The 13,441-nt window shown below is 41.9% G+C and overlaps 1 protein-coding gene across 1 annotated transcript in view; it reads right to left on the reverse strand.

Annotated features, from left to right (window-relative positions):
• Positions 1-13,441, reverse strand: part of LOC115392614 (voltage-dependent calcium channel subunit alpha-2/delta-1) — a 65,161-nt gene that overhangs the window by 36,310 nt on the left and 15,410 nt on the right. The window contains exons 4-6 of the mRNA XM_030097335.1: positions 3,203-3,262; positions 2,459-2,494; positions 1,379-1,508 (exon numbers count right to left, since the gene is read on the reverse strand). Coding sequence (XP_029953195.1) covers positions 1,379-1,508; positions 2,459-2,494; positions 3,203-3,262 — 226 coding nt within the window. The remainder of the gene's footprint in view (positions 1-1,378; positions 1,509-2,458; positions 2,495-3,202; positions 3,263-13,441) is intronic.

The following is a 13,441-nucleotide window of genomic DNA, read 5'->3' on the forward strand; positions in this document are numbered from 1 at the left end:
TAACATCCGGCTAACCAGAGGTCAACAGCACAAAAATCAAGTCAACAAACGGCTCTGCTTCTGAGAGGCTTCTGCTGGGAATCGTGGATGTGATCAATATAACAAAGATAACCAACGACAATGCAGTTGCTTCAGGTCAAAACTGAAGCAAAAAGGTGAAAGAGCACTGTTATTTTGAAGGACAAATCTCATCGTTAAAAAAAATCCCTCAAAATCACATATTTACACCGCAACTACAACACTAACAACATGGAGTAGTCCCAGCTGTCAGCGGCTGTAACTCCTAACAGCAATCACACTGTGCACGATAGTGAGTCGTCGACCTTGGAATTTGTGACACTGTCAGAAAATGCTGTCCTGCTACTGGTCCTTACAACCGTGACAATAACTGTCCAGGAAGCTGCCTGGCTTTCTGAGGCAGAACCACGGATAATAAGCTGTGATCAGAGATATCACTGCAATTACCAATCGTGTTTGAATTGGCCAAAATCACCAAGTCTATGGTGTATAGCTGTCTTTACCCTTGCATCTCATTAAGTCCTCACTCCCTGTGTGTTTATAAAACCCCAGTCATTTTTTGTGGTTAGAAAGCCTTTTTTTAAGGAGATCATTGTCAGTTTCACTGACGCTGTTAAGTCACGTCTCATCAGCTGCTGTCTAGTCCTGTTTAGTTTTTGTTTAACTCCTGCCTTTCGTTTTGCCTGTCCTACTCTATTTCTGGCCCTTTTGCATATCAAAATTTTTTTTGGGGGGGGATTCATCATCTTTAGAGCTCGCTTTTTTGCCAGTCTGCATCTGCGCCTGTGTCCTTTCTTTGAACCCTGACATACCAGGATAATGACACCGGTTCTGTGTTATGCGGCTCACGAACATTGGCTTACGTCACCATCATTATTGCTTCATGAACTTAAATAAGGACATAGTGCAGAGAAAATTTTACACAGCCACCATGTATGCATGAAGCATAGATATTCCTTTAAGTATAATTTGTATATTTACTATACATTAAAAAAGGATCCATTTCTGACATGTGCACTCTGAAAATACAGAAAACCAAATCAAAATTGCACATATCGATAGAAAAACTCAGTAATACTAAGAGGTTTCCAGTGGATAAATGAAGAAAATGAGTTCATTTCAGTGAGAAGACTGTCTGCACTCACATCTCAAGGACATATGGCTTTGTATGGGGCAGCGAGACACAGCAGTAGATCTTATAGTCTCGCGTCACTATTTTTAAGCCGCCATTTAGCTGAGAGCATGTTTGCTACAGGAACAATCCGTAAACAGATGTCAGTCGTATCCATGGTTACCACTTGGGCTGGCGAGCGTACGGATGCATGCAAGTGTCCATATGTGTGCGTGTGCATGTACTCACAGCCATCATAGATGTCAGTGGGGATGTGGACAGCTGTGTGGTTGTGATCGGTCAAGCGCTTAAATAATGGGTCCTCTTTAAAGTCTGGTCGAATCCTGTATTTCCTGCCTTCTGTTTCATTTGCGTCCAGCTGAGGAGGGGGGAATAGAAACAACATGGCATCAGTAATTCTGACCTTATGTTGAGAATTTCACAGAAAGCCCCTTCGAATTATTTTCCAGAAGCTTCCCGGCATATATGGAACAGTTTGTCTGTTTATTTAAAAGCAAGAGGGCCTCAAGGACAGTCTGACTGCACATCCTCATCAACAAATCCCATCTGACGCGACGTCGCTGCTGCACTTTTCACACCCTCCCAGCTTGTTAAAAAAATATAGCATTATCGACTGTTTGCCCGATGATGTCTTGCTTTCTTTTCCTCTCATATCCTCTTCACTTGAAGGGAGAGCGGAGCAGCCAGACTGTCTCACCCCACTGGCTGAGATTTATAACTCCTGCAGCGCAATCACCAATTTACATCAATGAGAACAGCCGAGACAGGGCGACGTATGAAGAAAAGCGTGATGAGATATGGATGAAGGAATGCGGCGTGGAAAGGTAGTGAGGTGGGGAGAGCGAGAGGGGGGAAAAGCAAGGAAGGGATAGTGTGAACACTTGCTTCCTAATAAAGCAACAGCGTAGCCAGCTCATACATCTCATCTGTCAATTAGAGGAGAAACATGGCAGAGACCTCTTCACCTGAGCGAGCGAGCGGGAGGAGGAGGGATGACAGAGAGGAAGCTACATGGGAAGAAAGACCCGAAGAAGAGGCAAAGGAAGGAGGGACTGCAGTGTAAAAAAAGAAAAAAAAAGAAAGCTGAGGCAATGATAGCAAGTGAGCGTGAAAAAAAAAAGCATGAATGCGGTGAATAGGAGACTGAAAATGAGAAGGAAAATAAGAGGCAGTGAAAAGGAGGAGGACGGAGCGCGGTGCTGAGTAGAAAAAACTATATTACTGGATCATGTCTGAGTCTGACCTGTGTGTTTGCAGGGGCTTACAGAGAGGCAGAACAAATAGACAGAAGGAAGAACGCACACTCACATTGTCCTTTGCATTGTAGTAGGCAATTTCATCACCCTGTGAACAACAAAGAGGCGCAAATATCACAAAAATAAAAACCAAACACATTTATGCAATCATGAAATGCTTCATTCACTACCACACATTTCTTTATTTTAATGTTTTAGTGTTGACAGCACCAATTACTTAATGCTCCAATTTTATGTAAATGAAGACCATGGTCTGTGCTTCCAGTTAAATGAAAACTGTGTGAGTTGGGATGAATGTGCAGTGTTCTTTTCTCCAGACATTTGTGCCTGTGTTGTATTCCAATCGCTCTTGGAAAGCATTTTTCTGCCACTGAAAGAGCAGTATGCTAATTCACTGCTCAGACAAATATATAAGAGTTTTCCATGACATGTATTCTTCCCGACCATTGCTTTACTCGCTGCTTTAATTGTCCACCACTGTGATTCTCTGGGGGAAGAAAGTATCTGTCAACTAAAATTAAGTTTATATTATAATGTGTATGAAATGCAATAAACTCCATTGCTAATGGATACATAATCACTTCTAATGACATGCAGACACGAACAGATTGAGGCTGTTCAGACGCTGGAGTAACGTGTGGTCAGGAGAGTCTCATCGTTCTCAGCACTGTTTGTTTTTCTGTGGATGCATGATTCCAGCATCCACAACATTTACAACACAAGCACACACTTTTAATTATCCTGTAAGTCTGTGTGTGTGTGCGCGTGCGTGTGTGTGTTTCTCTTCCTCTGTTACCTCAAACTCATTCTGCCATGCATGATTCGTCTGGAAGTACTCAGCAGCTGTGGCCAGTTTCTGGGGAATGAAATATGACAGGAATTTAGATAGAAATCTACATTAGGTAGACTTACTTCACAACGTCTCCTTAATTACTGCATAACTGAGCCAAAGACTGTTATGGTAAAAAGCACAGTAGAGACTGGGGACATCTTTATGATAACATGAGCAGGACTCAAACTGCAGGGCGAGCTTGGTGTTGGAGGATTCACTGATTACTAAATACGAGAATATCAGAATATCAGAATGAAAACAGAAAACCTTTCATGGTTATTAGACTGCAAGTGTGAAGGGTTACGTGAAATAAAGGAAAACAATTGTCGTCAGTTTATGGTAAATCATGATCAAATATATTAGTGCATGTGGAGGGCTGCATGTCTCTGTCTCAATTTGTATATGCATCGTGATATCTGCATGTACGCAGTAGTTTGTTTGCCTGTAATGAGGTTTGTTGCATAGCTCTTTGTTTTTTTGTGTTTTAAAGGTGCATTAAGGAGTTTTACAACCTTAAAAATACTTATTTTCCACCATAAATATGTCACACATTTTTAATGATGTGTACAATGTGCCCTGACATATTCATTACAAGTACCTCTAACAGCGCTAAATTGTCACTTGAAAGTTGCAGTGCCGGTCTGGCACCAGCATTTTTTTGGGGAGAATTTGAAAGGAATGACATAATGCACGCTCCGGCTGGTTAGGTTTCGCTTTGTCCGCCATTACTCCGCCAGATGCTTAGTGAGCAACAACTGAGCTGGAGCTTCCAGAAAATAAGAAAAGACTGGCTTCTAGCACTGCCACAGCTCCAGCACAGACTCCACCAGGTAAAAGAAACTTACATTTTACTTGAGCGCTACTAAACAAGTGAGAAAGGAGTTCCCCTCTTCCGTGCACGCGAGCCACAGGGACGAGTTTTTCACTAAGCTGCATTACGCCCAAGGCCTGCAGGGGTCGCTGTTTCGCATAAAACGTGCAAACTCCTTAATGCGCCTTTAAATATATGACTAATATTTTTCTGTAATTGCTTTAACTTACTTTGGCCAAGCCTTCCTTGAAAAATACACTTTTCTTGTTAACTTAAGAGTATGGTTCAGTACAAATAATGTGTGCATGCCCGATTTTGTGTCAGCATATGCAAATAAAATGTGTTCAGCCTACGACCATGTTCCAAATTACAGAAACTCGTTGGTTTCAGAAAGGCTTTGTGTTTACACGACAATGGCAGAAACACAGAGAAACAATGTAGTTAGCATGACAGGCCACCAGGTGGCACTGTTGTTCATTTTACTTGCAGAGAACATTACACTATAAACATTAAAACAATGGACAGTAGCCAGCATTCATATGTACAGATACAAATGAGATGCTGGTGAATCCAGGGGTAAATGTAGACTATAAAACTCCTGCTGTCTCCCAAGGGGGCGCTGTGACCATCAGAGGAAAGTACCACCTTGGAACAAGCCACAGTCCTCAAATGCAAAGAAAACCTTTCTGCTTCACTGGTTTTTGCTGTTGTGTAAACGAGGCCTCGGTGTGTGATTAGACTGACTGATTTACTGAGATCTCGTATCAAGCTGCAAAACTACATTGCTGATATTGCACTTTCTATTTGGATGCATTTTGCCAAAAATGACACCATGATTGAAGTTATATATAAACTACAGTTAGCAGTTTCACTGTATACATTATAATCTTTTCACATGAGACTACATCCTGAGGCCTGTACTAAAAAGTGTGATTGAAATACCCGGGACATCTCCCTATTATCTCCGATCGACAACCCAGACATTCACAATCTGTTAATGCGTGACTTAATATTGACATTAGTAAATATAATTTAGAAATGGACAGCACTATGATGTTTTGGGCAGAGTGCTTCGTCAGTGCCCTTCTTTTTCATTTCTATTTTCCATTGAGTTCTTTAGACGCTGTTTCTTCACACTGTCTCTGCTGTATGGATGGAATCATCAGGTTTGCATCTATCCCTAAAAACTCTTCCAAAAATCTCCTGACATAACTTGTTTGAGAGTGGATTAGCCAGTCAGCATCAGTAACCATGGTGATTTACCCCAGTAGGAAGCGAACCAGAATGATAGGGCAGAAAACTCAGGGTTAATCCCTAAAGTCACCTCAATAAGAGAAAACCCAGCTTCGCAGCACAGGCCTCTGGGAAGGAGTCGTTTCCCCGTTAATTTGCTTGCACCAAGGAGCTGATTGGATTAAGCTCCCACGACCACAAAATGAAATGAGATGCCGTCAAATTGGATGTGTCGGTGGCAGCATTTACCAAACATATCAGCATTGCAGCGAATATTCCTGAATTTGGGTACACAAAAGATAAAAGAAAACAAAATAGAAGATGGTCTGTTAAAAAGTCAAAGCTCTGGGAAAACAGAGCAACAGAAGATATGCATAAAAGATTGGCAAAAATATGAAGATTTATGACACAGGAATTTTTAGACTTCATGAAAAAGTTCAAAAATTCAAAAGGTTGGTGATCCTGCTGAGGAACTGTCTCTCATCACAATAACACAACAATAACAGCATCTATTTGCACAACCTTTTCAACCTTTTTGAACCAGACCAGCTCATAAAACACAAACGTTTGAGATGTTGTAAATCATATTGCACATTAGAAATGAATATATTCGCACATAGCCCGCTTAGTATTATGCTAAATTCAATAGACACGTCTGATATTCTCTATTAATGCCATCAAACTCACTAAATCAATAGTGTCTGTTATTTTGCATATTGCGCGTCCCAGTAGATCAGCTTTAACACGCGTGTTCCCAATATCAAGCTTGCACCTGTTTTTATAGACATCTCGACTAGATCTGTCCTTCAGCCAGCTGGATCTTTAAAAGTGGATGTTTGTTACTCTGCTGTGACAGAGATTGGCCCAAAACTCCCAGTTTTCTTTGCTGTCCATGTTGACAGGCAGCTCTGATTTTCATGTGTTTTTCTCTGCCTGGTTTCCACTTCTCTATACAGCTTTCATAATAATAAGCAGCACTGCGCCGGCGGTCTGTGATTTCAAACATAATATCTCAGGAACTGGATGAGACCTGGCTTGACATAAGGTGACCCTGCGATTCTCGACTGTGGGCAAGAAAAGCTCGAAGTTATGTACAAATCCAGCCAAATCCAAGCAACTGAGAGGCGTGCTGGAGGTAAACGTGAGGACAGAAACCTCAGTAAGCACACACTAAACATATGACACATGCACAAACGGTATTTCCAAAGCAAAAGTCGAACCGCTCACCACACAAGCCCAAATCTAATCACACAAACACAGTTTGACTAGAACATTCAAATGTGTGTATGCACAAATCTGAAGATACACAAACACAGAACCCAGGACTCATTCCACACATACAAATGTCAACATGCATACACAGATTGTGATACATACACAGAACTCTCTGAAAAGTCATTTCACTGCTCCAGTGGCTTCATAAACATACTTTGCTTCGAATCCAACAATCAAAGTGGCCACTGCTGAATAAAACAGGAGCAATAACAAACTGCTCGATGCTGCGTCCTGATACACTCACACTGAGCGACGATAGATGCAACGCTGCTTTGAAATAAACGCCGAGCAATAAAGAAAGAAGAGCGTAAACTAAACAAGTCTTACTTCAAACCCTGGAAATGAAACATGTTGTGGAGTTCTTGGTTGAGATGCAAGCAGCCATACAGTTACAGTTAAAAAAAAAATCTTGAGTTTGGAATTTTGCCTGCACGTTCAGACGTTGAAGTCATCACTTTCCAGCTACACAGTAGTTTGCTATATTTTGCAGTTTGCAACAGTTAAATTATTACCTTATCATGTTCAGAGACAGAAAAAGAATTGTGAGCAAGAGTACAATGACCCTGAAACAACAAATACCTGATGTTTACATCTTAACATCCACGCTGCCTCAACTAATTAGATCAGTCGTGCAGACTTTTACAAAGATCTTATTTCACAAACGCATCGAGTGGAAATTGTCAGGAACAAGGATGACAGTGCAATCAGAAAGTAGACTTAACATTCAAAACAAACAAAGACAGGCACTGATGCATACGACCATGGGTGTATCTACCCGAGCAAAACCTTACGTCTTTAAACCTAAACCATGCCTCCCCTGCTAGGCCTCCATTTAAAAAGAGGACCTATTGGAAGAAGGAACTGCTCATTTATCTGTCACTTACAAAATCAAGTTCACAACAGCCTCGGAGAATCTGAGCTTTTGGGTAAATTGCACCAATTATACATTATTGCAATAAACTATTTATAGCTGCTTTGCTCTATGACACCCATCTGCTGGACGACGGAGGGAGGAACACGTCACTCTGTGTTTTTACACAGTTTCAGTGTAAGCGTGGTGTGTGTGTGTGTGTGTGTATTTATGGCCATGTGTCTGCTGTCAGCTATGGTTTTATTCTTGATCAACAGTCCCGTCCCCTTGGCCTCCAGTCCTGGGCTCCATTCCAGACCAGTCTCCACCTCCTCTGCTATGAATGTAAACAGCTAAATACGCAGCCAGCCATAAACAGACACGTTTCGCAGAAAATAGTGATCGTGAAATGATTGCGCACGGTGTACATCATGTACACAGTGCACAAAAATAGCATTTTCTCTCCCTGCATCACGCTCAAATGCTGTTTTTTTTTTCACCTTTTGTATTGCGTCAGTCAACAGTAACACTTGCTGTCACCAGACGCTATTTCAGTGATTTCCATCTGCACATTTACAGCTGAATCCGGAGCTCCCCTTAAAGTTGAGCTAGTTTGATTATACTCTGAAAACAGGCCTGGTTATTTACTTCAATAAGTGACGTTTGGTAAAACTTTTCAACTTCATGTTGAGCTTCTGTGTGGTAATCCTGAACCAAAACAAAAAAGAAACTCTGTTTATCTTAATAAAAACTGTTTATCTTTATAGTTTTATGCCATTGAAACAAAAAAAAGGGGATATAGTCATATCATCAGTTATGCTTTGTGAAATATCAGCTGAAAATACATCCAGTCTTGGGGAACTTTTTTAGCAAACAGGTCCCTCTTTATTTTTTTCTTGTCCCAGAGTGCATCATGGAAAATGGATCAAATTCAAGGCTTAATAATGTGTTCCCTGAGGAGAGCTGGGACCGTGGCTCATTTGTGTGCTGATAAAGCCATATATGGGAAGTGCTGTCATTGGGGAAAAAAAGGAACTGTCAGGACTATTTGTGGGGCTGAATGAGGCCTCTGTGTTACGGGGGTCAACCACAGCACATTGAACTGAAGCCAGAGGGTGTTTCCTGGTCTGACTTTACTAATCACATAACAAATGCCAATGCTGTAATGTAAATACAATTAGTTAAATCTTCTTATTCAGTCACTGGCAAGTGACTGAATAAGTGCCTGGATGCATTCCAGGCACAAGTCAGTGCTCGTCACTTTTATAAGAAATCATAATAAAAAAGCACAGGGTATCCACAGGTGCTGTTTTCTTAGTATTTAGATAGTTTTCACTATTTTTGCTATGAGCACTATGAGGTTTGCAGCTCAGTTCTGGGTCTCGGGTTGTGTTATGACCTCTCTTACTCAAACAGCACAAGCACCAGCGGACCAATAAGCAATAGCAGTATTTTTATTTTGTTTTATTTAGTTTTTCGAGGGGTCTAGGATTTCGGTTATCTTATTTTGGATGTTTACACAAGGAAAGGTCATCATACAGGCCAGACTGAATCCTCTGGAGACTCACGTTCAAAACCAGTAAACGAAAGAATGGTCCATTTAAAAAATTAAGCTGTTATAATTAGAACTATTACTATTACTATTACTATTACTATTACTATTAGACAACCATTTAATGAAGGACGGAAACATACTTTGATCCAACGTTTATACAGTGCCATTCAACTCAGGGCAGCTAAAAAGCTTTTCACCCGCATTAAATCTTTTAATCTATTTGACTGTTTCATTATATTCGGCTACATTTCTATTTGTTGATGAGAGCTGCAGGTGGTCGTCGTACAGTGCAGTGAGTCAGCACTTTTGGAATTTCTGACTATTGCGGGCTGTCTGCAGTCACACAGTGTTGACATGAAACCTGCCTCACTGTACTACAGGAGACCACAGATATGAAGCCACATGCCGATCGTCATCCGCTGTCAGAAATTGCTGAAATAGCATTGTGTAGCCGTCCTAAAGTGCACACTATTGCAGAAAGAATGGTGCATGCCATCACATCTGTCTGGATTTACTAATTACCCAATGCATGAATGTGTAAGGGAACCCAGAAGGAACATGCTTACTCCAGTAAGGAAGGTTCACAAGTTTAACCAGGGAATTCTCATTATGATGCACGAATGCGAACCGCTACACCACCGAGGGGCCGAGGAATGAGTCAGTTCAGTGCTGCTTTTTGAAAATACTATCATCAATTAAATGGGAAAAATAAGAAAAAAAAAATCCTGGGTGAATTTGTTGACCTATGACCAATACGTGCTTCTGTAACGGGTTTTATAACAACTGATAACACAAGCCCAATTAAGCAACAGCACATCAAAAAGCCCAGTGCTTTGCATTATGAAATTAGCATTTTATTTTTTTTTTCTTTTCAAGGGAGACTGACAACTTTGAACACACTTGTAAATTAATTAGAGAAGAGTTTGCCACAGCAGGGTAAATACAAACATTTTGTCATAATATCTTGTGTTTCATATCCCCGATTTCTGCCAGTTGAAAGACGTTTCTCTGTGAACACATCACAGCAGAATATTGCTTTGCTTCAGTGCCTGAACAGTTGTCTGCTTCTCCAAGCTGCTCATCTACTGCAGGGTGTTCACTGACTATTGATAAGTACCTCAGATAACCCCTCTCCAATGCAGTCCAAAGTGTTTTTTTTTTTTTTTTATTGTAGTCTCACATCATGTTAATGATGCACTAATAAATTAAATTAGCATAAATACAGAATGGCTTGTAAAGTTATGTTTAGTTTGCCAAATGCATAGATAAATAAGAGACGTGCGCCAGGGCACTGCACAAACACATGGCTATTGATTACAGCTGGAGGAATTCTCTCTTGGCACTTTGTTGCCTGTGATATGATGTATGAGTGGAAGCTGAAGCTGCTCGATACTGGACACATCGTATGTTATACTTAAGCTACTTGTGTGACATTGATTAATAATATAGCACTACAACACCTTGTCTGCCTTTTACCACACGCTTACTGTCTATGAACATGCTAATATGCACACACACACAGACACACACACATCTCCTAAGAGGAGACCGACAGGGTTGTTAAAAATTCATGACAGGGCTTTGACGAGGCTGCCTTCCCCTCTGGGAGACATGTGGGGGGGGGATGCTGGGTGTGCAAGGAAAGATACCTAATTACCCTTCTTTTCTTCCTCTGTATCTTTCTGTATCTCTCTTTTTGTCAAACACATCCACACACAGAGGTTATCTGGATGAAAGCATTGGAACAATGAAATCGCCTCTAAACTACAGAGTCCACATTTGAGTGACGGCTAACCTTCCTGAACTGGCATAAGAGTTCATTACGGAGCGGCTGCAACTCGCCGTCTCGGCCAATTGATTAGAAGCCAGCGGTGCACTGTTTGAACGCGCAAATTTAGCACCACAGTGGTTTACTTAATGGGAGTGCCTAACACACTGTCTGTAGCATGCCTGATCTAACTGTTCATTAGTCTCCCTTTCGCTTATTGTGAAAGTGCCACACAATAATGAGTCCGCTCCGGACGGCCACTGGAGAACCGGGAGGAGCCACCACTTCCCTCATTACGGGGGAAAAGACCAGCATGGATACAAGGAAACTGGGAATTGTGCACATGATGTTGAGGAATTGGAGTGTTTTATGGAATTAGGTGGTTCAGTGAGAAATGGGGAGCAGGGAAGGGAAGAATAATTGAATCGAAGGCTCAAACGTCCAATAATATCCACAGGCAATATTGCCTAAGCATATTGGTTAGCTCTATCTTAATCCCAGCTGAACACACAAACGACCCGATGATGACTTCAACAACTGTTGTGCCTATCAATATTCCGACGGCCAAATGGGGCACGTACGACGTTCAATGCACCCTTCACTGTTCCTGCACGCTGATGTATGAGATCATTATGGCGCTGCCATCGAGTGCACAGCCTGCAGCGGGCCTGAGCTCCGGATGGCATCGCAGCACCGCTGGCCTCACAGAGAGGTATTTCTGCCCCGCGCTCACCACTCTTCGTTGTCATTCAGGGCAGCCCGGCAGCCCACCATGCATTTAGTGAGAAAGCAGAGCACAGCTTAAAGGATAGACAGGGAAGATGAGACAGGCTCTGCTAAACCTCACAGAGAATCCCAGACTCCCTTTTGTGCGTGCGAGTGTGTATGCGCGCGTGCGCTCGTGAGCCCATGTGTGTGTGCGTGTCTAAAAAGCCCCACACGCCTAAAATCAATGGGCCATTCAGAGCACACTGCCCGACTCCCACATAAACAAAGCAATACTCGCAAGAGTAGTAGCAGCCCGAAAGATCATTAACGCCCACATACAGTCTTGTTTTTCCCTCCATCATGTCTGACATGTCTACGTTCATGAATATCAGCGGTGAATCTGACATAATGAGTCCCAGTTCAAAGGGAGGGAAAGAAAGTTAAAAGTGAGAGGCGCTGTGAGGGGTCAGCGTGACAAAAACATGGAGGAGTCTGTAAATGGGAGCCGTGCAGCGGTAATTAAATAAATTATGAGCAGATGTATTAATAGAAAGCAACGTCCGAAGAGGGGGATTACAATACTCTGACTCAGCTCAATCACAGTCTTTAAAGTTGGCTCATTAAATTCTAGTTTAAAAGAGAGAAGATTGGGACGACTGAAAGTGATTTACAGCGGTGGGGAGGGGAGGAGTCGAGGTTTTTTGGGAGAAAAATCTTTATCTAGTAAGCATGAGCTTGTGCCATGGAAAGAAAAAAAAACCTAACAACAACCATTTCCATGTATAATAAATAAAAATCCTGTCTTTTTTAAGCACAAAAAAAAGAAGAAAGGGAGATTAAAAAGACAACACACGAGAAACAAGAGGATTAACGGGAAGGGGAAGACAAGAAAATGAGCGAAGGAGAATCGGTAGACACAATCAAAGAGAAGAAAAGGAGGGACGTCGGATAGTAATAGCCGGTAAAAGAGCAGAGAAGGGCAAAGATGTGGGTTGCATGAAGAGAGTGTGAAACTGCAGGAGGAGCAAGCAGGGAGCATGGTAAGACAGAGAGGTCAGAAGAGATAAAAGAAAGGTTGATTTCAAATTTCAGTTTGACAGAGAGCTGTGACAAAAGGCCAGGAGCCGGACACGCAACAGACTCAGTGGACTGGAGAAGAAGGGTGACAGAGAGGCTGAGACGAAGGCATTCAAAGAAAAAGAGGTGAAACGAATAAAAGGAGAGAAAGAGAAAACATGGAGCAGAGAGATAGAGCCAAGGTATATGCAGCTGTGAGAACCCATGGGGGAACCTTGCAGCTTCACATGACTTCCCTCGCAGGCCAAACTCTCTGATGGGAACAGTAAATCTACAGCTGCTCCTGCTCTGGTTTCCCCTCTTCGGCCCCTTCTTATTCACGCATTACCACGTTCACCGAGTATTCAGTATCCCTATTCTATTGTACTTTTAGTTTTACAGAAAAATGTTCAATTTGAAATCAAATAACACTTTGATCACACATTCACAGTCAATTACAGACACCACTTCACCAAATGTGCATGTGTTTGGACTGTGGAAGGAAATTGAAGGGCAAACTCCCAACAAAACATTCAAACTTGACACAGAAAGGCTCCAAAGTGAGGATCAACTGGGTGTGCAGAGGTCAACAGTACACACAGAACAGTGCACAGAAAGTTGCATTTTGCCCAATACAAACTGTAGGCTGCAAGGCTGTTGGAGGTTCACAGCAACGCATAGCTCTTCACAGTGTATAGGCTTTGCATATTGTTTGTGTATGGTGTATGAATTACTTGTATCGGTATTCAGTATCAGCAAGTAGCGACAGGTTAGTACCCGGCCTTGCACTCGTCTTTCATGAAGTATTATCAGTGCATCCCTTCTCTTCACCGCTGCACATACAATACTAGCAATCATAAATTCAACAAGTCATTTATATTCACAAGTAATCTCTGTCAGATACGAAGAAACTACATTATTTGGGGTGAACCGTTCAAACTCGGTCA

Source organism: Salarias fasciatus, chromosome 7 (assembly GCF_902148845.1).
Source record: "Salarias fasciatus chromosome 7, fSalaFa1.1, whole genome shotgun sequence".
In the NCBI taxonomy this organism is placed as follows: Eukaryota; Metazoa; Chordata; class Actinopteri; order Blenniiformes; family Blenniidae; genus Salarias; species Salarias fasciatus.